This window comes from Paramormyrops kingsleyae, chromosome 6 (assembly GCF_048594095.1).
Source record: "Paramormyrops kingsleyae isolate MSU_618 chromosome 6, PKINGS_0.4, whole genome shotgun sequence".
Taxonomy (NCBI): Eukaryota; Metazoa; Chordata; class Actinopteri; order Osteoglossiformes; family Mormyridae; genus Paramormyrops; species Paramormyrops kingsleyae.
In genome coordinates, this window is record NC_132802.1 from 29,236,547 (window position 1) to 29,264,355 (window position 27,809).

General features: G+C 40.9%; 1 protein-coding gene across 4 annotated transcripts in view; it reads right to left on the reverse strand.

Moving 5' to 3' along the window:
* Positions 1-342: 342 nt before the first annotated feature.
* Positions 343-27,809, reverse strand: part of syn1 (synapsin I) — a 37,851-nt gene continuing 10,384 nt past the window's right edge. For 3 of the 4 annotated variants that reach the window (XM_023813492.2, XM_023813493.2, XM_023813491.2), the window contains exons 3-14: positions 22,463-22,520; positions 21,710-21,801; positions 19,646-19,802; positions 18,519-18,608; positions 13,197-13,259; positions 12,473-12,615; positions 11,413-11,487; positions 10,288-10,390; positions 7,511-7,660; positions 6,926-7,019; positions 5,866-6,586; positions 343-3,429 (exon numbers count right to left, since the gene is read on the reverse strand). In XM_023813492.2, the coding sequence (XP_023669260.1) occupies positions 3,291-3,429; positions 5,866-6,586; positions 6,926-7,019; positions 7,511-7,660; positions 10,288-10,390; positions 11,413-11,487; positions 12,473-12,615; positions 13,197-13,259; positions 18,519-18,608; positions 19,646-19,802; positions 21,710-21,801; positions 22,463-22,520 (1,885 nt within the window). In that variant the 3' untranslated portion in view covers positions 343-3,290. The remainder of the gene's footprint in view (positions 3,430-5,865; positions 6,587-6,925; positions 7,020-7,510; positions 7,661-10,287; positions 10,391-11,412; positions 11,488-12,472; positions 12,616-13,196; positions 13,260-18,518; positions 18,609-19,645; positions 19,803-21,709; positions 21,802-22,462; positions 22,521-27,809) is intronic. The other variant, XM_023813494.2, reaches the window with a different exon arrangement.

A 27,809-nucleotide genomic window follows, 5' to 3' on the forward strand; every position in this document is an offset into this window, starting at 1 on the left:
GACTTTTTTAGCTTAGCTACATTTGTTTATCAGGATGTGATTATCTAAAATTATTTTCATTGTCTCATTCTGTGAAAGAGTTTAATGATTAATGATTAAGCTCTCGGTGCTGGGTCTCTCATCACTATGTTTTCTATATTCACACCTAACCTATGATGTGTCAAACATTTCCCCCAAGAGAGATTTCTGGCATGGTGCATTTTTTTTGTTCCTGTTGGTAGGCAACACAATCACTAAATGTAGATACTACTGTAACTTAACAAAATGTTAGTCAGTTGTCCCAAAGAGATTAGCTGTAACTATAGATCAAACTCTTGTAGTGGAAGATGACATCTGAGACTATTTAGATTCATCATACTTTATTCAATATTTTCTATTTTAATTTTCTCAATTTCTATAGAATATTTTTCACAAATATTAAGCTACACTGACAGGTACATCATAAACATTTATACACATAATATACTACAACATGATATACAATTATTCAATTTAACATTATATATGTATATATAATGTTATATATAATTCCATAGATAGAGACATTTGTTTTATATAACAGCTAAGCATCAAACAGACAAACACTGATCAATCACCTGAAAAATGTCATTGCACAATGGATAGATATTTGATGACATTCAAAATTGTTTACACACAACAGAAATTAAACTCATAGCCATCAGATGCAGGAAAATAACGAGTAAAATGAAATCAATACAACAGACAAGATGTGAAATATAGTTCTTTCAGTGCTTTAAATGCATAATAGAAACATTTTTAAATGTCACTCTGAGTGTGTTTTATAAACACTCACCATAGTTACCAAGATGGGCTTAATATACATCATCAGCTTCCTTATATCTTTAAATAAGGAAGTGAACCCCTGCAGTGGTCATTTACCCAACTTTGCTCAACACTTCCACCTATAGGGTAGTGATGTCAAACCAAAACAGACTTCCCAGAAATGTGCAGAAACATTACCCATAGTATACAGGCATATAATGAGGTCGTTAGTGTTCATGACCACCTGATTGTATATGCTCATTGTTACTGAGAAATCTGAAAGCTTGCAGTTGTGTAGAAGCTTGTGATCTAATATTCCAGAAGGTGGCACTGTAATGAAATAAAACATTATTCAAAGCAGTTATTACTGACACCCCACAGAAGAGGAAGCTCAGAGCACAGCTAAGTGTCTAAAACAGCTATCATATTAAAGGAATATTACATCTGTAATATAAAATGCTATATAATATCTCCATTCTGTTTTAATCATATCATAAATAAACCACTAGGTACTGACAAAATAATTTGAGACTAAACATGGCAGGATGTGGAAAGAACAGTGGGCATTCAGTCAACACATTTCAAAATACAGCCACAGCCATAAAAAATAAGCATTACAGGGTTGCATCATTCATTATTCACTACCTGTACAACACTTGGGGTTATGTCTTACAGTACAACGTTCACATGTTTATGCACTAATTTTCACGAAGGGTTACTGTGGATGGGGGGGGGGGGTGGGGTGGTAATGTATGGGGAAGAGACCATGGATCGGGTCCCAAGACCTTGTCAAAAATTCCTGCACTGTGCACACCGGCCTTCTTGCAACACGAAAATTTGAGCTTTTTGCCAATAATATATAGGAGGTAAAAGAAGTCAAACTTTCTTTTTTTGGAGGACAAAAACAAAAATTATGTAGTTCTCCATCTGCAATGGTGTTTGCACCATAACATGCAGATATGAACACTAACCCACTGCTGTTCCTCAAGAGAACTCAGCTGTCCTTGGGAACTGGTTTCAAGTACCATGGCATTTCCAAGAAGCAACGTAAGCTCAAGAAAAGACTTGAAATGAACACTAACTGACTTATTCCGACTATGCCCTCATCGTAGATAGGTTACAACAAAAACAACAAAATGGTTTGAACCCCTTCCTGTCAGAAGTATGTAGCAGCACTTAAAACACAACACACTTCATTTGTAGAGAACTGTGGGGTCACAATCCACAACCACTTTGCTTTCTACTTTCTTACGGACTTCCCTGAGACAAAACCATCTGAGCTTGATTGATCGTTGGGGTAGGTGATGCATGTTATCCAAGGGGAGTGGGAAGGCCAAAGAGGGATGCAGCAATGGCATATTCACGACAAACGACACAGGACAGTTTCACAACAGCTACTTAGGCGTGACAACAAGCTGACAAGCTCCACAGTGGGTGGGTGGGGGGGGGGGGTGACAGGGTGCAGCATCTGCCCCTTTTTCCCACTTCGATGACCCATTGGGAAACAGGAAGAATAGGAGGACCATGGACCCTGGTGCTCTCACCACAAGCATAGGACTTTGAGTTGCACATTGTCACGCACAAGAATTGTTTTATTTCCATTATCTATGGATTAGTACACTTGTCACATTGCTAATAGAGGAATGTGATACTTTGTGTCTCTAATATGGAAGTTGAATAAGACAATCTTTAAAATCATGGTGTTTCATTTGAGAGTCCTTGTATTTCTAAGGGTTGATTTTCACCATATTATAGCCTTTTGTACTCCAAGCAATTTTCCATGCTTGGTAAACTTTTGTAAAATGTTATGGCTACTGAACTTTATCCAGATTTAAATAAAACACCTTCCATATATCTAACAGCCTGCATGATTTGGTCTGAGATGGTATCTCTTGGTCTAGACTCAGTGCATAACTTTACAATCAACTGAAAGACCCAGCTGTATGGAAAAGGCAGATATAAATATACTATTCATCTATATTTAAAATAAGAAAATAAAAACAGATTTGGGTTGTCCGTTGAATCTCTCAGTGCATCGCAAACTGGTTAGTGCCCAGTGATGGAGGGTTGGTAGGGGAAAGAGGACAGAGACAAGAATCCACAGCTGTGTTTGACTTTTTTTTTTGTGACAGTCCACGACCAAACATGCAAGTTGAGAAGAAGGATGTGCGGATGAAGCTTCTTTTGTAGACAGTATCTTGGAATGAAGGAGACAGCGGAGCTGCAATCTGGGCCACTCTAACATAGTTCCACCCAGGTACCTTCAGGCCCATTTCTAGTATTGATGCTGAACAGTGCAGGCAGTGTACAGTTTTGCGAGTGCACATACTTTCCAAAGGATTTTAGCCTACATCTATAGGAAATGAGCAATGGAGTGGGGCTTCCTCCATTGGTTCTTATGGTGTTGGGGATTGGGAGAGGGGGGTGGCAGTGGGTGGGGTGTTTCTTCATCAGTCAGTCAGTCCGTCCGTCTGTCCGTCAAACCGTGTGAGAGTCTCTGCGGCAGCTCAGTCTGAGAAGAGGCTGGCGAAGGACTTCCGCAGGTTGCGGATGGTCTCAGCCTTCACCTCGTCCTGGCTAAGGCTGGAACGGGGAGCTGCCGAAGTGTCTGGAAGGTTGAAGGCATTGGTAAGAGACTGGGATTTGCTACAAAGAGAGGAGAATGGCAATAGAGGAGAGGAAAAGGCTATTAAACTCATGCAGCAACCCATGGGATGGGGGGAGGGCTGAGGCAGCGACAGAGCAGCTAGATGAGCTTTGTTTACGATGTGAAGGCATTTCAGTGACAATGACAGGTCTGTGCGCTACAGTACATCACATTCGCTTAAAAAATTGCAATTTATTAACACTTAATACATAGCACATGTACGTGTATATACTGCACTCTATAAATCTCTTAAAAACATGGAAAATTCATTGTGAAACAGTTTCAGCTAAAAAGGACACACTTTTATATCAGTATTGATATACATGATAAAAACTGTTTTGATGTTCAGGTTTAGAAACTAAGCAGGACAATCAAGCAAGGATGCACAGTATAGACTCAAGTTATTAGACCTTTATCATTAGTTCTGAAGTTCAGATTAAAAATTCTATAGACATATGCCATGATAATTTTAAAAAATCTTGAAGTTTTCTCTGTCAGAGCAAAACCACTATGTCTCTTTGGTTTATATACTCTTACTAAATTCATTTCATATTATTTATTCTCTCAGGTTTCCTGCTAATTAAATTCCAGAGCTGATTACATTCAATATTGCAGACACGCAGAATATACTTTTTCATTGTGCTGTATATCGTTTTGAGCAATGCTCCTTTCAGGATATTTTATATGGATTGGGCTAAGCTACATATACACACACAACTACAGCCCCCTTTTCTGAAATGGAAGCTCTATTTTACTCAAACCCCTACACCAATGTGCCACTCACCATTTTTTCTATTAGCAATAAATATTAATAAGCATTATGTTTCAATAAAGATCAGAACAGAATCACAATGCACCAAGACAAAATCAATTTACAAGGTAATGCAGTTGTTTGATTCTGATTCTGTGTGAAATTGCAATATTTAATTATTTTCTTCTTTCAGACCAATAAACCACTGAGTTATATCCTTCCTTTCATTAGGAGACAACTAAAGAAGTCTTCTAACTAAGCTATGTTAGTTACCTGCTGGGTGTTGAATTAAACTATCCTGTTTAACCAGTTCCTATTCCATACCAGAAAAACAACTCCTCCAGCAAGACTTCAATTACTGAATATAAGCCTAACCGTTTTGACTAGTTGAGTTAATTTAAGGTAATTTTCTCATTAGCAGGAGGGAAGAATACTTTCATAGCCACTAGCCATTTTCAGCTATTTCTTTTCCTTTACAAGCAGGCTGAGTCAGTCCTCTAAGCCAGTGTATCCCAACCCAGTCCTTGGGGACCCCCAGAAAGTCCACATTTTTGCTCCCTGTTAGCTCCCAGTAGGAATACTGACATATTCTATGGTGTTCCTACCATATCAATTCCGTAACCTCCTTATGAGGTAAGTCTAGTGACATATCTAGCAGGTTAAGGCTAAGAGAGGCTTGCGATGTGAGATGTAGGCATGTGATCATGATGAACATGCTGTAAACATGCTAGAATGACAAACCAGGTGTTGCAAGTCAAGAAGACTTAGGAGTACCTGGAGGTTGGTATACCGCATGCATCATATGTTTGCAAGGTAAAATGTAATACAAAGGTGAATATAAATACATTATTTTCAAATATTATTTTGGAGTTTTATATTTATCTTTATGATGAGGGGGTAATTAATCTACAATCACATATAGCATTGTAATATTGAAAATCAGATATATTTTTTTCCTTTTCTGTGGCCCATTCATTCAAAAAATAAGAGCATTTCACATTGTTCTTTGGCAGTGAACGTTCACAACATAATCCAGACTTTGTGAGGCAGTTCGCTAAAGAACTAAAGTTGTATTTATGCAAGGCCAAATGAGGCCACACATGAGCCACAAAATGGGAAGTGTACAAATGGTAAATATGTGCAGAATAATGCAAGAAAAACCACCTGCATGGTGGTGTAGCTATACTTTAATTTTATTTTTATTTAGTGTCATTTTGAATCCTCTGTATTTCTGTTACATACTGCATCATAAAGTAGTAGCGTATTTTCTTTCCTTGGCCTGTATGGAGATTGATTTTAAAGTGGACTCCCATAGTTACGTGTAAGCATGCCTTCTATACAGTTCATATTCTGCCTTAACACATTATTTCCTTCATTTACTATGTGGCCTGAAAGAACCGCATGAACATACCTTACCATAGATTTAGACTGGACAGTGTTCTATGGCATGACAGTGATGATTTCATAGGCTCAGGGATGAGAAATGTATCTCCACCTCTTTTCTGAGAGCTAATGGGTGAAGCGTATGGTCTATGCCCTTACACATAGCCATTCAGTGAACAGAAAGACAGTCACCCTGTCACACAGAGGTAATGAATGTTATTCAAATATCACGATAAGGTACCAGTGTAACTCATAAGCTTTTTGCCACAAGAAGGGGTCACTGCAACCCCACGGCTCTTACTTGAGCTGGGGAGGGGCTCCCATCCCTGGGTGGTCCTGGCTGGGCTTTTGTGGGGGTTGGGGCTTCTGTTGCACAGGTGGGCGAGTCCCACCTGCACCAGCCACGCTCAGCGGGCCCCCCTGCCCCTGAGCTGAGGGCCGGGGCTGCTGAGTGGTGGGACCAGGGCCGGAGCTGGGGCCAGGTCCCGTGGCACGACCTTGCTGTGATGCCGGCCTTTGCTGCTGGGGAGGAAGTGCCCCCCCCTGTGCTGGCTGCCTGGCTGGCTGGCCCTGCCTCTGCTGAGGGGGGCGCTGTTGCTGTGGTGGCTGACCACTGGTGGGTTTAGGGCTCGAGCCTCCTGGAGGGGGGCGTGTCTGCTGCGGCGCCTGCTGAGGAGTCGGCTGCTGCTGCTGCTGCTGCTGCTGCTGTGGCGGCTGCTGTTGCTTCGGCAGCTGAGGGGAGCTGCCTCCCTGGCTGCGTTGGGGCGAACCCTGCATGGGGGGGGCCCTCACCTGCTGCTGAGCACCCTGGCCAGGTGGGCGTGGCTGGGCAGGGCCCCCAGGACCGGTTTGCCGCTGTTGCTGGCCAGGGATAGGCTGGGATGGCTGCTGTGACCCAGGGCTAGTCATATGTGGTTGGACCTGGGGCGGGGGTTGGCTCAGGCCCTGTGGGGAAGGGCGTTGCTGAGAGGGGGGGGCCTGCCGGGGGCCCTGAGAGCTACTAGGAGGCTGCTGGGGGCCACCTGGAGTAATGAAAGAGAGAAAGAGTCAGGGTACACTGCCAGACCATATAAAGTCATGAAAATACCCCATGCTCACTGGAAGCCCTGATGAACTGTACCCTCTAACCTCCACAATCAGGAGAACAGTATGTTAAAGCAGCAGTAGAGTATTTAACAGAAGCAAACCTGCTGGCAAAATGTCAGGCCTTTGCTTGCTGTGAACAGACTTAACCTGTGAGGATTAATTCCAGGAAATGGGCCAAGTTGTGATGGGTCCATTTTCCAAAATCTTTTTTTCCATTTGTATTTGTTGGATTGTACAACTGTCATTACTTATTCACAAAGTGTGCAATACCTCACCTTGAGGAGGGGGGCGCTGTTGGGCTGGTGGTCCTTGCTGGGCGGCCTGGGGTACCCTCTGCTGTCCCTGAATGGGCTGAGGGGATACCGCTGGCTAAATGAGAAAAGTGGGGACACACCTATTAGTGCCATGGGAAGAAACAGCAAGGCTGGAGGTTTGCTATGGATGAGAATAATTTGTGCCACCACAAGTAAAGTGTTACCCTGTTATTAATGAGCGAAGATAAACTTATAATAGCTTTTAAAAACTACATCTTGTAGATATCAAGCACCAAGAATGGAAAAAGGTATGAGAAATTTGCAAAAATGTGGAAAACAAAATCCATTATTGAAAAACTGAGATCTCCATTACTTTGTCAGATGGCATGTGGGAGACTGATATAAAAGAATTGGATTAGAACTCTGACTGCTTTGTCCATGTGTCATATTTGTTATAGTTGTTATGAGGGTTGCTATTGCTGCTAAATGACTACAGAAAAATGGATGCCAGAATCAAATAGTCACAGGTTAAAATCGACTCTCACTAAAAGTCAGCCTGTGTGAATCTAAGGTCTTCTTCTAGCTTTGAATGTAGGTGAGGATCACCTGTGCTGTCTGGCCAGCAGTGGGACGCATGGGTGAAGGGATAGGGGTACGTGGCATAGCCTGGTTCATCTTGGAGATGACCAAGTCAGCAATCAGGGCACGATCCTCTTCTTGCTGGTCCCCTATTAGAGGCATGGAGCAGCCCACCACCTGAGACAGGAAGCACAAGAAAAACACCAGACACCATGTGACTACATAGAGTAGAGCAGAAGGAGAAGCACCATGTGACTAAGAAGTGAGAAGGAGAGATGTCACATTATCACATGGAGAGAGAGACCAGGAGGAGGCACGTAGAACAAAATGGCCACCAACATGGGATTTCTAATACTGTATTTATTTTCAGACAATTGAGTGGCTGCACTTGTTCTGCTAAGTTGACCACAGCACTAATAAATTGTTTTAAAAATCATCCATTTTCAATAGCTGCTTGTCCTATGCTGGGTCAGAGAGCCTATCCCAGAAGATCTAGGATGGGGTGCTGACCTATGGGAAACCTCCACATGAAACATGCAACCTCCACATGTCAAGCCAGGGCAAAGACTCAAAACCTTGTCGCAGAGGTATGAGGCAACAGTGCTAACCACTGCACTAACTATGGATGGCTTTATAGCCACTTAAGACAAAAACAAATATATATTGTGAACGTGACGTGACCCCTAAAACACTGCCATAAAACTTCTCCCTAAAGCTATGGCTGAAGCACATCACACAGCATGTTTACATGCACACTAAGAAAATTGAAGTACTGTGTTAGTCGGACTAAACCAGACTTTTGAAGTACACGTAAACATGTTAGTCTGACTGAAATCATACTAAATCGAATTTCACAAAGTTGAACTAATACACTAAGACACCAAGATGCGATTGGGAGGCGATTTGTATTTGCATGTATACATTCAATTGGACTCAAACTGCCTAGGCGCTCTGCACATACTCCACAGTTCCACTTCCCCAGAAGAAGCTGGTACACTGAAGAAGCAAGAAGGATAGCAATGGACATACAGCACGCATGATAAGTACAGCACTGTCAAGCTGTCCAATTCACTGCTAAACTAAAGGGCATTTTTTCACTGCACCAGGTACCGTACTTTTGGTACTTCAAAAAGGTACCAAAAATAATACTTCAAAGTGTTGGTTTTCCACTCGTGTAAAACCTGGTACCGGCGCCGAATGACATCACAACGTAAAGCAGGGTATTTTGTACTGAATTCGAAAAATGGGTATAGTCTACTATAGGGCAGGATGATGTGTGAGATTAATACCAACATTGCATGTCATTCTTACGTCGTTAGTCAGCTAGATTAAGATCAGTCTTTTTCTTACCTTCAATTTGGTATGGATATTATTGTGCAGGGAGTTTAAGTCTCGTTAAAACATTTTTACTCTGTCATAGGAAAAAAAATTGCAATTTTAATGATTATTCCTTTTCACAAGAATCTAGTATATGTTTAAAAATCAGTTTAAAGTTTACCTCCGCTGTTTTTGCATGAGTGCTGCATGCATTGTTACACTTCATTTGTCCACGCATCTATTATCATTGATTTTATTATGTTTTATGTCTGTGACATAATAGGTCAACCAGAAAAAGCCCAGTACTAATAAGCTGAAAGGAGCCATTCTCATCACCTATTGTAACAGAGTCAGACATACGTTGGTCAATAATTCGATTCCCCTCCCATGCATGTATACTGGGACAAGGACAGTAGCCTGCTTAAATGGCGTAGTCGAGCTATAACCATAGCATTGTAACAGATGGTGTCCTGTGCTCCTAAGTACACCGCAGTGCATGGACTGGTGACGAACTTGCTGCAAGATTCCGGGATGTCTGTCAAATGAATATTCATGGCAAGGTATTTCTCAAGAATGCTCTTCCATTAAACCCAAAGGTTATGATAAATTCCAAAACTGAAGCTGGAAAAAGGCATTAAGCTCTGATTATTTATTAACTAGAAATTTGTATAATGCCATTTTGTCTGAGCACTAGGAGAAAACTGCAGCATATCTAGCAACACAGTCTATCTCACATCCTATGCTTGACCACCACACTGTGCCTTGCCTTACCACAAATTCCAACTCCTACATTCCAAAAATAAAAGAGCCTTGTGTCACGAAAGCACACCAAGGTAGGCGTTATTAAAATCAAAGTCAGACAAAGGAGGATTCTGGCAGCATTTCAGGATGCTCCTTCGTCAGATAATATCTGCACAAAGTGCCCTTGTCGTGTGCGTTGTGCCGAATAAGAAGTTCTCAAGCTGTGGAACGCTGCAGTAGGAGATGCTGTTTTATAATTCATGTTATAATTGAACGAAAGACCACTTCCAGAGAGGCCTCCAGCTCAGCACGTTCCAAATACTTGAAGCAGTTCCAAGCAGCGTGACTTTAACGAGGGAGGACTGCAGGGGACGCAGTTGCCAACCCAGGCAGGCAGAGGAGCAGACCTCCCAGGAACAATGCCCTCCCACTGGGAAGACAATGTCACGCACCCAGCAAGAGACTGGAAATCTGCTCTGACAGCAGCTGCGAAGCTCACACTCGCCAAACACAGAGAGATAAAAACTTAGGGGCATCATTCTTAAAAAGCTGATAGCTTAGTCTGTTTTGAAAAATTTAGAGACTGATTTGGAGTGAATTTTCTGAAATACATAGAGGGGCCTTTAAAGAAAATTCTTAAATGGGTTTTGAAGGATGTCTAAGCAGAAATGTACAGGTCTTAGTGCAATTGTAGAATTTGTCACATTAGACATACAGGCTTTGACTCATGATCTCCAGCCTCTCACCTCAATGATGTAATCTCTTCCATCTTTACCATGAAGAGCCTCCACTGCACAAATGTCCAAGCCTCCGAAGACCTCAGAGCAGGAATCCACCCACATGCGATACCTGGCAGCCAATCAGAGCAGTGAATACAAACAAACCAAATGTCAAGAAATATCAGCAAACCAATCACAGATAATATTGCAGATACAAGTGATATCTGCAAGCCTACTAGTATCACGTTCGATCCGAGCCATACCTATCTATTTGACTTATAGAATTCATACCAAGAAATTCTCGTCTATTATATATTAACAGTCAGATAAAACTGGAGCTTTTGGAAATTTACATGATGAGCCTTAAGAAACGGCTCATTCAGTTAACTGTATCTGCTTGTGTATGCTGTTCTGGTGGGGGAGTATTATAGAGCACATGCAGACCATGCTGCAGACTGATGCGTCAACACCTGCTATGTAGATGAATCAGGCAGCATTCACAGCTCCAGGTCTCCATCTGAGCTCCAACCAAATAGGTGGGAGACCGAAGTCTCACCAGGACATGGGGCAACGGCTCATATTCTTTGACTGGGAGGAGGGTATAATGATTCCTACACCTTATATAAATCAAATGCCCTACACAGGTACCCGAAACATGGCTCAAAAATAAATCCTTCTCAGTGAAGACACTTTAACAAGCTCAGGTTCATTGGACCACAAAATTATAACGTGCATCCTGGCAGAACTAACTTCTGGGTGACAAAAGATGTATGAACACTGGAGGTAGTTGGGATTCAGCCCGATACTTAAATCTGACGGGTCTATGGAGGAATCTACAATAATGTACTTCACAAGAATATCCACCCTTACATGTAACAGCTTAATTTTCATTTAGTACTATGAATAGAAATGTAAGCCTTCTAGTCCGTAGCTGAATTATGCAAGAAGCTGTTGTCACATTTTATCAACAAGCAAGAAACAGCAGAGATCAGATCGTCCATATTGAAAGTGATGAGTAAGGTGGCATTTGGTGCTACGGTGTCATCAAATACCGAGGGAGTTTGAGCTTCAGAACAAGCGTGCCGCAGGCAGGGGAAAAACGACAGGAAAGATCAGAATAAAGACTAAGCGGCCCAACCACAGACGGCTCACCTGTCAGACATGGCCACCTGCTCCAGCATCGCCGATCCTGTGTTTGTTTTCCAGTTCCCAGAAATCGACGTCCTCCTGCCAAACAAAGGAAACTGATCATCCACACTTTCCGAAATCGATCAGGCAGCCCAGGTGATTAAGGCTATAGAATTATACCCTAAATTACTGTGTATAAGTGGCCAGTTAAAGACTTAAAGTTAACTCTCGTTTTACAATCTACACACAGTTGACACAGTATATGTGTATACAAGTCTATTTCAACAAAAGTTACAAAATGCTAAGCTAAAGTTCATTAAACTTCAAGCAAACAACACAATGACATGTATGGATGTGCATATCGTTTAATTTTTACAGTTAACACATGCAAGGGTCACACAAGGGGACCACATGGGGGTTATTGAGTGGCTGCCGTAATTGAAAATCAGTAACTTTTCCATCACTTGTTACTCCGCTGTAATTGCAACATTGTGTCATACGGGCTGCAGTGCTAAACTTGGACAAACCGCCAATTTTTGAAAAACTGCTTGGACATGGGTCCTAAAAGAGCACAAGTCAAGGAAAACCCGGACATATGGTACTAAGTGGAGCAAGGATACACTCAACAGATTTTATACATTATAACTGATTATTTATGGCTGTATTTACTTTATTCTAACATACATATTGTAACTGTGTGCTTTTAAACTTATAATAACATAGAAAAACAATGACCATACAGGAAACCACAGGCAACTTGCAGTTTTAAAGTTGTGGCCTACACCTCACTTTTGATAATGTTTCATGTAGAATTTGTGAACAAATGGATACTATTAAAATGCTGGAGGATACTTTAAAATAAAATCCCAGTATTGACACAAGAATTTGTAAAATTTCTCTTAAGTCTACTAAAACTCATACTGAAAATGATCGTTTTAATCTCTCTGTGCTTTCTAAATCTGTAAGAGTAAAAGAATAACAAATTTATTCCTAGAATACCAGAAGTCCCGAAAAACATGTAATTTTTCTGAATGACACTTATGGTCACATGGCATTTTGGTTAAGGTCACCTGATGACACTCACATGTAGGCTTTGTAATTGGTTCCGATCTTTTGGATCCGAATGTCGTACTTGGCATCAATGAAGGGCTCAGAGGTGGCATAGGTCTTCGTCAGGGCCACCACACTAGCAATGTCCTGAAAGTCGTACTGATTGTCCACTTTCACCTGGAGGGACGACACCTCAGTTCAGAACACAGGTGGGCGTGGCACTCCTGTTGGTGTTCGTGTGCCAATTTACAGATCTCTGTCAAACAGAGAAGTTCTCATCATGTTTTGCTTCATGTTAAGGTAACCAATGTGTGACCATTTCAAAGAATTATGTGTATTAAATGCATATGTCACAGTTCTGTAGCAGACCCTGCACATAATGCGTCGGGTCTGTAAATGTAATTTAAGTCATTAATAGCATCTTACAGCATATGTTTTCTATGGCAGAACTGTCTATAATCTGCTCGCTCTGGTATAATAGAAATTAAGAAGCACCACACCTGGACCTATTAAACAAAAAGTAATGAGGCTGTAAGAAAATGAGGCTCTTATTCATGTAATTGTATACCATGTAATGACTTATCATGGGTCCAAGTTGGAAGCTGTATGTAAGGCGTTCTTCACATCTCAACAGAATCAATGTTAATCAGTCAACTGGATGTTTCAGTGATAAGCCGAGTGTTGAAGAGGCTCAGAAGCTGCTGGCATTGATGCTCCAGGCTTCAGCTGGCATGTTATAGAGAGAGCAGCTGTACTACCTTTCCCATCCCAGAGTGAGCGTGGCCCATCTTCACCACCACGGGGAAGCCTGGAGTTGTGATCTACGGTGTGAGAAAACAGCACCGCTTCCCGTTAATCCCGTCTCTGCCCAAAACAAGCCTGGCAGACAAGCAAGGCATGTCGCAAGACTATGTATGGCAAATCTGCATTACAACACATCGATTGCAAACAATATGTGTATAATCAATTAGACTTATTCATCTGGCTGATTCCTGACTGTGCTTCCTTTCGAAAGTGAATTATGTCTGAGAAGGAAGACTGGATGCACGTATGTAATTCTGGCTTTCATTTTGCAAAAATGGGATTCTGGCTATGAGCCTCTGGCAAACTATGTGGTTTACAAAATATAGAAATTACACTGCATTAACACTTTCGTGATGTAGGCTGCCAGACACTTTTGCAATCCACTCTTTCAAAATGTTAGTTTCTGTGCAAACAAATTTCACTCTTGATTTCTCACAAATGCAATAGTATCTGCTGAACACAGGTTCCACATTTTCTGTTGTGTTACCTTACCTGTAATTCCCTAAAACCAGTGTTCCTTATGGCCTGGGGCCTCTTTTCTCTTAAAACACTAGTGCCCCCTTATGTTCCAGGTAGGTAATGCCCTACAGATTTTTGAAGCCCAACACAATTGTAGAGAGTTGGGGGGGGGGGGAGGAGGGAGGACGCAACTTAACAATTTAAATACAAAGACCTATTTATTGGTGCCATGATTTAATTCAAATTAAATATTTGGGGGTATACATCCCCTGCATCCCTCCTGGTCCCCACACCCTTGGTTAAGCACCTGCAGACTTGCACATAGTGCAAGGTCCCCTGGTGAGCGTGTAATGTGCAGTGGTGAAGACAGATACATGGCAGGTTTCACTATGAGGGTTTCTGGGTCTTAACCAAAAAGAGAAAAAGAAGAACAAGAAGACACTATGCAAACTCAACACTAAAATCATAAGTATCTTATCTTCCAAATATGATGAACATGTCTGTACACTATTGTCTTAGGGAAATAGAAAAATACATTAATGTAAGAAATGGTTGCTAGTGACCTTTAGAAAACATATCTTAAGCGTGAGAGCTTATAAAAGCTTTGGTGTTAGAAATATTAAATTTAAAACACACACACAAAGAATACGCTGCATGAAATATGCAGCACACTACTCCTGCTAAACCTTCTAAAACCCGATTAGTGTAGCAGTGCCGTTGCCTAGCAACTTGTGTAGATATATTCTGGTATGCGTCGCTGTTCACAATGCTTCCTCAAAAAGCTGTTCCATCATGGTATGCCGAATTCATCTGTAGTGCTTAGTACTAGTGCCACCCCCCATCCCCCACCCCCCTTGATTTACAGTGAACTCCAGGAAAAGACTCAGAAGACAGAAAATCTATATCTCACAAAATTGAGCTGCACAGAGGTTTAGGACACGTTAGCCATAAATAATATGCAATAATAATAATAATAATAATAATAATCATAATAATAATCATAATAGCAATAAATGCACAGATTTTAAGTATCTCACTTAACATGGTTCAGCTTTTCACAGTAAAAATCACCAATAAACATGCAAGGGCTACACCAAATGTCCTGCATCTGCATAGTCATGACTGTAAAAAAGCTTTGGCCTGGATTTGCAGCTTTGGCAGAAAAGAGCAAAGGATTTATCAATTTATTTGATGAAGCATTACATCATTCCTTGAAAATAAACATAGTGCTGAGGTCTTCATTATGAACAAGCTTTCACAAAATGCTTCAAGCATGCAGTGGCTGTCAAATGGGCTACACTTGATTTGTATGCCCTCATGAGGTCCCCCGTGTGATCCTTACTAAGAGTGTCAGGGTTGCACATAGCAACCACTAGCAGAGTCATGCCATATCCATCTGGAAACTTCCATTGCTTAGTAGTTAAGGCCACAGACTCACATGGATCGGCTGTTGGTACGCAACACAGATCAAAACCCAGCTGATATTCTCCATTTGATTTTTAATATGACATGCTTCAACCCATAGTAAAAATATTTTATTGGTATCTGGTTAGCAGCAAAAATCAACATTATTACAATGACCAGCTACACTGTGAGCTGCACCCTAGCCTCAAACCACATAAGGCACTGGGACTATTCTGACATGCACAACATTAAAAACACGTCTGTCTGACAGACTTGTCATGCATATAGAATAGCCTTGTATGAAGTAAGCATGTATATACAATATTCACAAAAAATCTTTGAATACTTGCTTAATTCAATAAAAATATTCCACATTTATTGGTTTTATAACAAAATCATTACTTTATTATTTTGTGTATAAAAAATATATATCACATTACAAGCAGCCAGTAATTTTAAGTAAAACATTCATTTCAAATAGTAATAGACTGAAACCCAAACTATAGTTCTGAAAGTGCTGTTCTGAGTTCATTGATAAACAGTTTCACCGGGTGCTTAATATCTCTTTGGGAGACGATAACTGCAATTGCAATTAATAGCAAAATGGCAAGAACAGAACTGAATGGATCAGTCAAAAAGTGACGACTTAATAAAATTTGAAGATATGTTGATCACTGCATTTGAATGGACTTTTGTTATAAAACCAATAAATTTGCAACATCGCTACAAAATTAGTTACAAGACTTTCCGTAAGTACTGTGTGTGTATGTATATACTAGGGATGCTCATTTCGATTAATTTTCCCAACCGACAACCGCCGTTCGTTAACCGAACATTAACCGTTAACTGATTAGATTAGAATATTAAATTCCTCTGGGGTCGGCGGTCCCGCCGGCGGGATCTGACAGAAATTTCGCCAAACCATTTAAATAACTCTGCGAGGTTTTATCATATACACATTTAAAAAACACCCTCAGAAACCTTGGACGGTCTACTTTTCAAATAGCCTATATATATATAGGTAGAAACTAAATATATTTTTATAGCTTCGTGATACGAATAGAAAGAACAAGAGTGACTGACTTAAGCGTCTGCGTCTCGAAGCAGCTCTGATCGCCTTCCCACTTGCTAATTGCGCTATTCGCATGATAACAACATGATAATCCGACAGTTAGTATTGGATAAAGAAATATGTGAATACGCCCATTGTAACCGAAATAAAACAAGAGCACATGTCTGGGTAGTGTTTACACCGATCGGCTACAATATAGCACACGGATACGTCTCTGCCGCTGAAGCTTTGCGCCAATGTTTCCATTTTCAGCAGCAAAGCTCGTACCTGTGTTCATGGCTCAGTGGGCTAAGCCTGTGTGCCTGTAATCACAGTCGCCGATTCAAACACAGTGTATTTAGAACATGAAAAGTGATCTTCAGCTGAGATGCCACAAAACTTCATACTACTACTAATAATTAAAATATATATAAAAACATTTTAAACCGTTTAACTGATAGTAATATTCGGTCAAAATTAATTATTTCGGTTAACGGTTAAACGGTCAAAAGGAGCATCCCTAGTATATACACTACATGGACAAAAGTATTGGGACATACCTCTTAATCAATGAATTAAGGTGTTTCATTCAAATCCATTGACACAGGTGTATAAAATCAAGCACCTAATCATGCAGTCAGGTTTGTGAAAGAATGGGTCGTTCGGAAGAGCTCAGTGAATTCAAGCATGATCTGTTAAACTTCCCTGCTAGATATTCCATGGTCGACTGTACGTGTTATGCAAAGTGGAAGCATTTAGGAAGAACAGAAACTCAGTGGCAGACCATGTAAAGTAACTGAGCGCAGTTGAATGCTGAAGTGCATGGTGCATAAAAGTCCCTAGTTTACTTAAAACTCCCTCTGTTGACTTTATAAATGCAGAGTTCCAAACTTCCTCTGGCAATAACCCCAGTACAAACACTGTGTGCCGGGAGCGTCAAGAAATGGGCTTCCATCACTGAGCAGCTGCATGCAAGCCTCACATCAACAAGAGCAATGGCAAGCGTCAGACAGAGTGGTGTAAAGCCACTGAACTCTGGAGCAGTGGAACCGTTTTCTGTGGAGTGACGAATCACACTTCTCTGTCTGGCAGTCTGATGGATGAATCTGGGTTTGCCGGATGCCAGGGTAACATTACCTACCTGACTGCATTGTGCTAACTGTAAAGTTTGGTAAAGGAGGGGAAATGGTATGGCGTTGAGGTCACTTAATTCCAGTGAAGGGAACTCTTAATGCTTCAGCATTGAGACATTTTGGACAATGCTTCCAGCTTTGTGGGAAAAGTTTGGGCCCTTTTCTGTTCCTGCATGACTGTGTCCCAGTGCACAAAGCAAGGTCTATGAAGACACGGTTGGGTGAGTTTGGTGTGGAAGAACTGGTCTGGACAGAGCCCTAGAATGCAGATTGTGAGCCAAGCCTTCATGTCCAACATAGTGTCACAATGTTCTTCTGGATGGATTGCCAAAATTCCTAAAGGCACACTCTATTGGAAAGCCTTCCCAGAAGAGTGGCAGCAGTAATAGCTGCAAAGAGGGGACCAACTCCATGTTGATACCTATGGAATGGGATGCCATAACAGTTCCAGTAGGTGTAATGGCCAGGTGTGCTGATACTTTTGTCCATATAGTGTGTAGTATATAACATCTACTACCTACACCAGTTATAGGAACACAATAACAATGGTGGTTGAGTCCCCACAATCACCTCAGTGGACCTCTCACCATGCTCTTGAGGCTGGTTTCCTGGAGGTGGTGTGTATTCATAGAACTGAGCTCTGTTCTGCCAGACAATGCCAGAGTGCTAATGCATGACTCAGCCAGTGTTGATGCACCATGCTTCATAATGAGAAGCCCAGGCTCCATCTGGCCCAACTAACTGTTCAATTTACTCATTACAGTCTCATATAGCAGCCCTGGACTGATGACAGTAATTACGCAAACCCATTTTTTCTTCATTGGCCTAGAAAAGTTTACCAACAAAGAAGTCTATTTCCCTTCATTCCAACTGCTTCTCAGTCTCCTATCATTTCAGATACTGTTTATGTATTACATCTGCTTTAGCAAGAGCCATGTTCAGAGCTAAACATATTTGAATTTTGTGTATCTAGTAACCTTGATATTGGGAACATCTGAATCTCCAGAGAATAGCAACTGCTTCCATTCCTGGGAAATCCCACCAAGTTCCAATCCATAACGTCTATTTTTCTAAAATATAATCCTGAGTGGACCTGCGTGCTTGAAGCGTGACATGCAACACAGACATGGCTCAGGCACAGTGTAAGACTGCATTTCTCACAGTTTGATCCCCCCACCCTTGGAGGGTGGGTGCAGATGGTGCCTCTGTAGGGGTAGGGGCACACTCACCATCTCCCTGTGGTTGGGGTAGTAGATCTGTTCAATCAGCGGGAATTCCTCAGGCCCCAGCTGCTTATACAATCTGGACATTTGAGCAAACTACAAGAGACAAGCAGTAGCATGTTAGCCTGCAAGTCTGCAACTGTCATTACACTTGTGAACAGGGATAGCATGTTAGCCTGAAAGTTATTAGTCTCAAATGTAAGCAAAGCATGTTGGCTTGCAATTGTCATTAGCCTCAAACACAAGCATAGCATGTTAGCCAACAACAGTTATTAACCTCATACAGAGAGTTATCATGGTAGCCTACAGAGCCATCAGTCTCATTTACAAAGCTAGAATGTTAGCCTGCAATGTGTTATTACCCTCAAACACAAACGTGCCATGTTAGCCTGCAGCTGTTAATAGCCTCAAACAGAGTCATCATTGTAGCCTACAGAGTCATTAGCCTCATGTTCAGGAATAGCCTGCAGCAGTTATAAATTGTTCACACAAAGACAGCACGTTAGCCTCAGACAGCTAAATATCTCAAACACGCATATAACATGTTAGACTGCAACCGTTATTACCCACATACAGAAAGATATCATGTGAGCATGCAGAGCTATTAACCTCATACGCAAAAATAACATGTTAGCATGCAAGTTATTACCCTCAAACACAAGCATCACATGTTAACATTATAACATTATAATTCCTACAGAGATAGTTATATTACACTTAGACTTTAGAAAGTCAATAAAACAGAGATTTTGAAAATCCTTCCTGAAATTCCACAACTACAAATGTTCTTTCATATTTTATAACTCTGCAAAATGTCATGTTCTTCACAAGGCAGAAATTCATATAACAAGTTTAAAAACTGTGAGGGACAATAAAAGCTAATACAGTGTGCATTTCATTTGCTTTTTTGATGTTCTTCCAGAAGCATATGAATAGATGCAAATTAGCACAAAAAACACACCCACACAAAAATGGCCAGATACTGACAAGATCACGACTCCAGTGCATTCAAGCTGAAACACTCCTTTCTTTTCAGAGGCTGCTTGATGCAAAAGTATCTCACTGGTTCTTCAATCTGAGAGCATTCATATTAAACTAGAAAAATAGCAAGTATGCATAATTGAAGTCCTCACCACCCATGGCTTGTCACAGAAGTTGTAGACGGAGTGTAGGGAGTTGATGCTTGGCAGGCCCGCATACTGCAGGCCGATGACGATGTTCCGGAAATCTCCGTTCTTTGCCATGCTAAAGGCATGCTGCCTGACCAGCACAAAGTCTGGCCGAAAGCACCTGGAGGTAAGATAGACGTTAATGAAAGTAACCCATAATGTAAAGCAGAGTTAACGCTCCTTCGGTTCCTTCAAGGTCACAGTGCTCTGACTGAATTTGAAGTGATGTCTGCGTTTTTACCATGCCATTGAATAATTTTCTATTGCATATTACTGACAGGGCTCCGGGCGGGAGACTGAATAGGGTAATTTGTCCAGGGAATGGGAGGAGGGAACAGGAACTTTATTTTGGGTTACAGAGTATAGATACATTTAACTATATGGTTAGGAGGCATGAAACAAACAACAGCCATTACTGTCTCTGTGCAAAGGCAAACACAGAGGAAAACTCTGTAGGTAGGGCTACAACTTGGTTGGATTGGGAATCAGGGTCCTGGTGCACCTTCCAGGCTGCCCCATTTTTTATGGTCAGTCCCACCTTGAGATATTCATGCTCCCCCAATTTACTCTTTCATGATTGTGATCTGTATGTACAGAGTTACTATAATAGACAATCACTATAAAAACTGTGGATGACATGCTGGCCTCATACCTGTATGGTTCAGGGATTCAATTCCAGCACCTACCATAACTGACATACATGCTGTTACACTCAATACCATCTCTAAAATCTCCTATACTGTCTACATGAATATCTCCTGTGTTGAACTGACATCACATGCAGAGAGAACCCCAATGTGTGTTATGTTGCCTGGTTACAAGATGGATGTATGGATATATCATTTATGGATGTTTGGATATATCATTCCACTCATTCCCCACACCACTAATCAAAATATTCTACAGAATCCCCCACAGACTGATATTAATACTTTACAGCTACACATAGCAATTTGATGTTCCGTACAGAAGAGGGGTATCAACTCGATGCTGTGCACAGTCTCTCTGGGAACTCCAAGATAAATAAAGCGCTGCTGTTCACATAAGCAAGCATCCCCACTCCATGTAAAGCACAATCCCTGGACAATTCTGCTTTTTCAAACAATTGTGGCGAATATTTCAAATTACAATTGCTAATGTAAAGTATTTTTAAAATTCAGTCAAATAAAATCTGTCTAAACCTATATACGCACCAAAGTCTGTTGATGCAAACGCCCACATTTTGTTGTGATGCCGAATGACAATTAAGACTTTTCCATTCCAGATTGGTTGCTGGACAACAGCCACAGCTGTAGTAACGTTGCCCAACAACAGACCCTTAGCAGCGCTTGTCAGCAATAGCCAGCCGTGCAATGCTCCACTACAGTACAAAAGTTACACAGAAATCATTTTATCTGAACAATAGTGATAGCAGTATTACTGTTCTAGAGATAAATATGAAGGTGATTAATCTGAATCTATTATAAAATGATGTATTACCATTGTGACAGGTTCATGCTATGTCCTAAATTATATAGGACATTATTAAAGCCCTTTGAGGGCCCATCCATCCAGTAGTCTTACAGAGAATCTGGTGAGCAGATTTATGTGTATTAATCAGTTCCACCTAACCCTTACATTTTGGCATGTTCTGTTGTATTTTTTTCTTGTTCATTTTCACACATTTCATTATCTTTTCAGACCCAAAATAACAGCGCTTTGTTTGTTTGGTTATGTCCCATCTGAGACCATCCCTTTATATCCCTCAAATAAGAAGCCTTTGTAACAAACTTTTTCCTGTCTTTCAGTCCCTATGTCACATGGTCCTGTTTCCCGTTTCTCACATTCATTTATGAGAAATTTGACTTACATTTAAAGTCAACAATTACAGCAACACCAGGACAGCAGAAAGTGTACAAAATTTTTGATTAACCTTGTTTGCATTTGTTTTCTTGTCATGTTTGATGTAAGACTATTTGTTTATAATGCAGTGATTAAATATCCTTTTATGGAAACACGGAAAAACGATTCCAGGGAGCATACACTTACTTGGTCACCTTGTTACCATTGCGGACTGCTTCAATGTCCACACTGTAGCTACCAGTAGCATGGGCCACCAGGTTGATCTCAGAAAACTCAGCCTGTTGGGGGGGGGGGTGGGCACCAATAGAAATGAAAACTGTGAAAACCACTGGTCATGAAGGCAAGTCAACTAAGCAAAAACAAAGCCACGATGAATTATCAGACAAATCGTAATGAGTCCTGCGATGGGCTGGCCCCCCGTCCAGGGTTGTTCCCTGCCTCGTGCCCGTTGCTTCCGGGATAGGCTCCGGACCCCCCGCTACCCAGTAGGATAAGCGGGTTGGACAATGGATGGATGGATCGTAATGAGTCTTCGCGTGCAACAGGCATCTGACGGGACCATTATCATGGAAGTCTCATTGAATTCATGCAGCTTATTACGGTGCCTTCCCCTTACCACAATAACATGGAATCATCACACAATATGAGTATCTATCAAACATTTTCTTAAGACTGACAACAGGATCCTCAGACACATTCTTAAAATTCCACAATGTCCAAAGAAAAAGCCATGATAGAAAATAAATACTGAGAATGGTCATTGTATGTCTGGCTCTCACTTAATAATCAAGTGTAACAAGAGGCAAACCTTGTAACCTGCCCCCTATCCTCAATCTCCATAGTCACACATCCCCTGCCCCTGTTCACTGCTCATCATATGATTTGAAGTTTCATGATTTACAAGCAATAAAGAAATGATTATTCAGTTGCATATCCTACCTGTTCAACTTTGATGTCAAATTCACCATGGATTTTCTTGCCTTTAAAGAACTTAGCCCTGATGGTGATACAGAGAAACAGAAAGAGTATTTTGAGTAGGTATCCAGCAAAATGGCATAATGCAATTATCATATGTGTGTGTGTGTGTGTGTGTGTATATATATATATATATATATATAAACTTGCAAGCTCAGTAATCCAACATGTATGACTGTCACACCCATAATCTAGGCAGAGATAATATCACTATTTTGTCTTGATTAGACTCACCTGAACAGATGGCAAGGACACAAAAACACTTGGAGTGTTCCAACATCTAACATCTTTGGTAGCATGAACCCAAAGCAGTTGTCATTTTCCCATCCAGTGCTCACATTGTCTAAATAGCAAACGTACTTGCGCCCATCTGACCGCCCGTGGGCATCGGTCATAAAATGAGGTGAAGTCAGGTGTGCTTTTGAACAACAAAAACCTGACCTAAAGTCAATAGTGCAGTATTTGTTATTTTAAGAGTGCATTATCAAGATAGTGACATGCACCTATATAAGTGTGTGCACGGTGCATGTACACTGCTTGTTACACAATTAGGAACATGCAGCATCACAAAAACATGCAAAAGATTAAAAATAAAAAGATTGCAATGTGAAAGATAATGTGTACATCAAAATATTTTAAGAAATCTGTGTCATAATGGTTAGTCTCCAGATCTTCAGCCAGCGGAGCTGCATGCCATTATGGTTCATTTGTTGTATACTGTAGCTTTGTTGCTGGTGATTAATGTAAAATAATTAAATATTTTGTAAAAACATTTTCTTCCACTCCCACACACATCTTATAAGTCTCATCCCATCCCCTCCTGCAAAGGAAATATAGGTTTTGTTTGCAATCATGGGTCATAGGTCTGCACAAACAAAGTCCACACATTTTTGTTTTGTTTCAGTTTTTAGTGCAATTGCCACTTTTGATTTGCTTACACTTGCAGTGAATTTCATTGTATTTTTTCTCAAAACGGAACAAACGTGGCCCTGAAATGCCAGCCTTGTGCCCAGTGTATGACCTGAGATACAGTGGAACATAGTCTCTGACTCTTCTGTAAATTAACTTGACATGGTGGAATTGGTAAATTATTGTTTTTTTTACTCAGTTTGTTAAAACCCCTACCAGGAAAGAAGCCATTTTTGATCTTGTTTTCTCTAATAACCAGGATAGGATTGGATGGAGTAAAATAGCAAAACTGTTGAAGAGGCATAGGGATTTTTTTAAACCACATTATTGCAAGTGCAAGAGGACTTCATACCTGTTTCCAGCTAAACTAAATCTAGAAAACTGCAACGAAGGTGGTTTACTACGGAAATTAATAATGAAGTCAGGAGAAAAAGGGCTCTGTTCTACAAATGAAAAATAACTCATGATTTCATAATAAAGCAGGAGTCTACAGGTTGAGTTAAAAAATAACAATAGACTTGCTAAGAGGAATGTCTAAAGGAAGATTACATTGGTGGCTAAAGATGACATTAAAAGTTTCTTCCAATAGTTTAACTCCAAAAGAGCTCTAAAAGCTGAAATCACTAATCTACAGGATAGCAAGGGTCTTATAATTGAAAATGAAATTGATACAGTAAATGAGTTTAATGACCATTTCACATAGGTATTCAGTATCACTGTAGAGGACATGAGCAATTACTAACTCTTATTACTAATCCAGTGTCGTCTATGACCAATATACACTGACCTAAAGGATTATTAGGAACACCATACTAATATGGTGTTTGACCCCCTTTCGCCTTCAGAACTGCTTTAATTCTACGTGGCATTGATTCAACAAGGTGCTGAAATCATTCTTTAGAAATGTTGGCCCATATTGATAGGATAGCATGTTGCAGTTGATGGAGATTTGTGGGATGCACATCCAGGGCACGAAGCTCCCGTTCCACCACATCCCGAAGATGCTCTATTGGGTTGAGATCTGGTGACTGTTGGGGCCATTGTAGTACAGTGAACTCATTGTCATGTTCAAGAAACCAATTTGAAATGATTCGAGCTTTGTGACATGGTGCATTATCCTGCTGGAAGTAGCCATCAGAGGATGGGTACATGGTGGTCATAAAGGGATGGACATGGTCAGAAACAATGCTCAGGTAGGCCGTGGCATTTAAACGATGCCCAATTGTCACTAAGGGGCCTAAAGTGTGCCAAGAAAACATCCCCCACACCATTACACCACCAGCAGCAGCCTGCACAGTGGTAACAAGGCATGATGGATCCATGTTCTCATTCTGTTTACGCCAAATTCTGACTCTACCATTTGAATGTCTCAACAGAAATCGAGACTCATCAGACCAGGCAACATTTTTCCAGTATTCAACTGTCCAATTTTGGTGAGCTCGTGCAAATTGTAGCCTCTTTTTCCTATTTGTAGTAGAGATGAGTGGTACCCGGTGGGGTCTTCTGCTGTTGTAGGCCATCCGCCTCAAGGTTGTGCGTGTTGTGGCTTCACAAATGCTTTGCTGCATACCTCGGTTGTAACGAGTGGTTATTTCAGCCAAAGTTGCTCTTCTATCAGCTTGAATCAGCCGGACCATTCTCCTCTGACCTCTAGCATCAACAAAGCATTTTCGCCCACAGGACTGCCGCATACTGGATGTTTTTCCCTTTGTACACCATTCTTTGTAAACCCTAGAAATGGTTGTGCGTGAAAATCCCAGTAACTGAGCAGATTGTGAAATACTCAGACCGGCCCGTCTGGCACCAACAACCATGCCACGCTCAAAATTGCTTAAATCACCTTTCTTTCCCATTCTGACATTCAGTTTGGAGTTCAGGAGATTGTCTTGACCAGGACCACACCCCTAAATGCATTGAAGCAACTGCCATGTGATTGGTTGATTAGATAATTGCATTAATGAGAAATTGAACAGGTGTTCCTAATAATCCTTTAGGTGAGTGTATGTATAACAGGCTGATGTGCTACAAAGCCTAGCTAGGCTCAAAATAAATATATCGCAGGGCCCTGATGGCATCTAACCTATAGAGTTAAAAGAGATGAGGGATACTATTATCCAACCTTTAACTTTACTATTTCAGAAATCCTTATCTGCTGGTGTGGTACCGTCAGATTGGAAGCATGCTAATATAACGCCCATATTCAAAAAAGGGAGAAGTAATCCAGCAAATTATAAGACAATCAGTTTAACTGGAAAAGTAATGGAAGCTATGATCCAAGTGAAAATGGTAGATTACCTGGATGCAAATAACATTCTGAGGGATAGCCAACATGGATTTAGGAGAGGTAGGTCCTGTTTAACTAATCTAATTGAGTTCTTTGAGGAAGCTGCAAGAGAAATTGATCACAAAAAGGCCTATGATGTGATCTACTTAGATTTCCTTTCATGTTGTCCCCCACAAACAGCTCCTGCTTAAGATCAAAGCAGCAGGCACAATGTCATAGTGGGCCTGCGTTCATAGTGGGGTACCTCAGGGTTCAATACATAGACTAAACTGGTTAAATTTGCAGACGACACCAAGGTGGGTGGTGTAGCAGGTACCGAACTAGCAGCACAGAAGCTACAATGGGATCTTGATTTATTTAGCGACTGGGCTGATACCTGGCAGATTTAACGTAGATGAATGTAAGGTAATCCATGCAGGGAGCAGATATATAAAGTACAGATATTTTATGGGTTCCACTGAAGCTGAATTATGAGAAAGACCTCGGTGTGTATGTCAATGCTTCCATATCCCACTCTCGCCAGTGTGGGGAAGCAATAAAAAAGGCCAATAGGATATTGGGTTACATCTCTAGGTGTGTGGAGTTTAAGTCAAGGGAGGTGATGCTAAGATTATATAATTCCTTAGTAAGACCGCACCTAGAATATTGTGTGCAGGTTTGGTCACCTTACCTTAAAAAGGACATTGCTGCCTTGGAAAGGGTGCAATTTAGGGCTACAAGACTAATTCCTGGTCTTAGAGGAATGTCTTATGAGGAGAGGTTAGCTGAGCTGAATCTGTTTAGCCTCGAGCAAAGGAGACTAAGGGGGGTCATGATCCAGGTGTATAATATTCTAACAGGTCTGAATGCTGTTCAGCCAAAGAGTTACTTCAATAAATAAGATTTTAACAACTCTGCGCTATTAGTTGAGTTCTCCCCAAATGAGCTTGATGGGCAGAATGGCCTCCTCTCGTTTGTACATTTATGTTCTTATAGCACTTTGTTGCATTTGTCAAAACAGGCAAAAGGCAAGTGGTTCCCATTGTAGTCACTTGAAATGAAATGGCCTGCCAAATATCTTATTTCCCCGTACTACATTAGCAGTTATCTGGTTTTACATTCACCTTTCCTTAAGCAGGCACTTACATCCTCAGGCGTTAAATAATTTTGTGCTGTAATATGCCGTCATTAGCTGGTCACTCATTAGAGTGACGAGGCACTTTCCAAATGCCAATGTCCTTCTGAAAGCCAGCATAATATTTGGCTGTCTAATAGCCAAATTAGGCATAGTAAGCATGTTTTTCTATTATTAGGTGAGAAATGTAACATTCCATTCAGTCAAGAACATAAATAATAATTTGCTTAAACTACAAAAAAACATATTTGAGCAATGCTTAACTTTTTCCTACTCCTGCAAACTTATGCGGCACTCAATAAAACTCCTTTTTTGTCTCTTGTGCAATCAAAGCGGTGCCATATCTGAGAGAGGTTCTTAATTTATCTGCAGGGTTTGGAGGGTATTTTGTGATTGTGTGATTGTCTGGGAACAATTGTCAGTCAGTTATCAGGTTACTACAGCCAAAATAATGGAGAGCTTGACTGACTGATTCCGGATTTCTGCTGCTTTCTAAAGTCCCAACTTGGAGACTAGACAGACGTCCTCCCTTAGGTAAAGTATGAGAAAAAACTTGCTGGTAAGTTTGGCAATGGGACTTATGCACTTTGAGTGTTGCCTAGGATACCCTTGCTTTTGCTTGACTAGCAACAGCTCAAACAGACTAGTTAGATCTAGTGGAAAATTCACTGCTGGTTCTATTGATATAATTATGTACATGAAATGAAAGCCAACCATCTGTGAAAAGCAGCACCTATTAATTAACTAGTTGGAAATTTCAACTGGAATGCCCCCCAAGTGAGAATTCCGACTTGTGAACTTGGAGGAATCGACATAACCCTGAGTGCAGAATTCAAGATGACTGCACACTTTATCAACAGAAGTTAAAGCTGTAGTTTTATACTGTTTATTAGCACTTACGTCTTATTTGTGGTTTATTAAATCGGTTGTACACACAGTACTGTCCAACCGCTATCTGTCGACATGTTGCTACGCAAAATACCTCGTAATGTGTTGTCATCCAC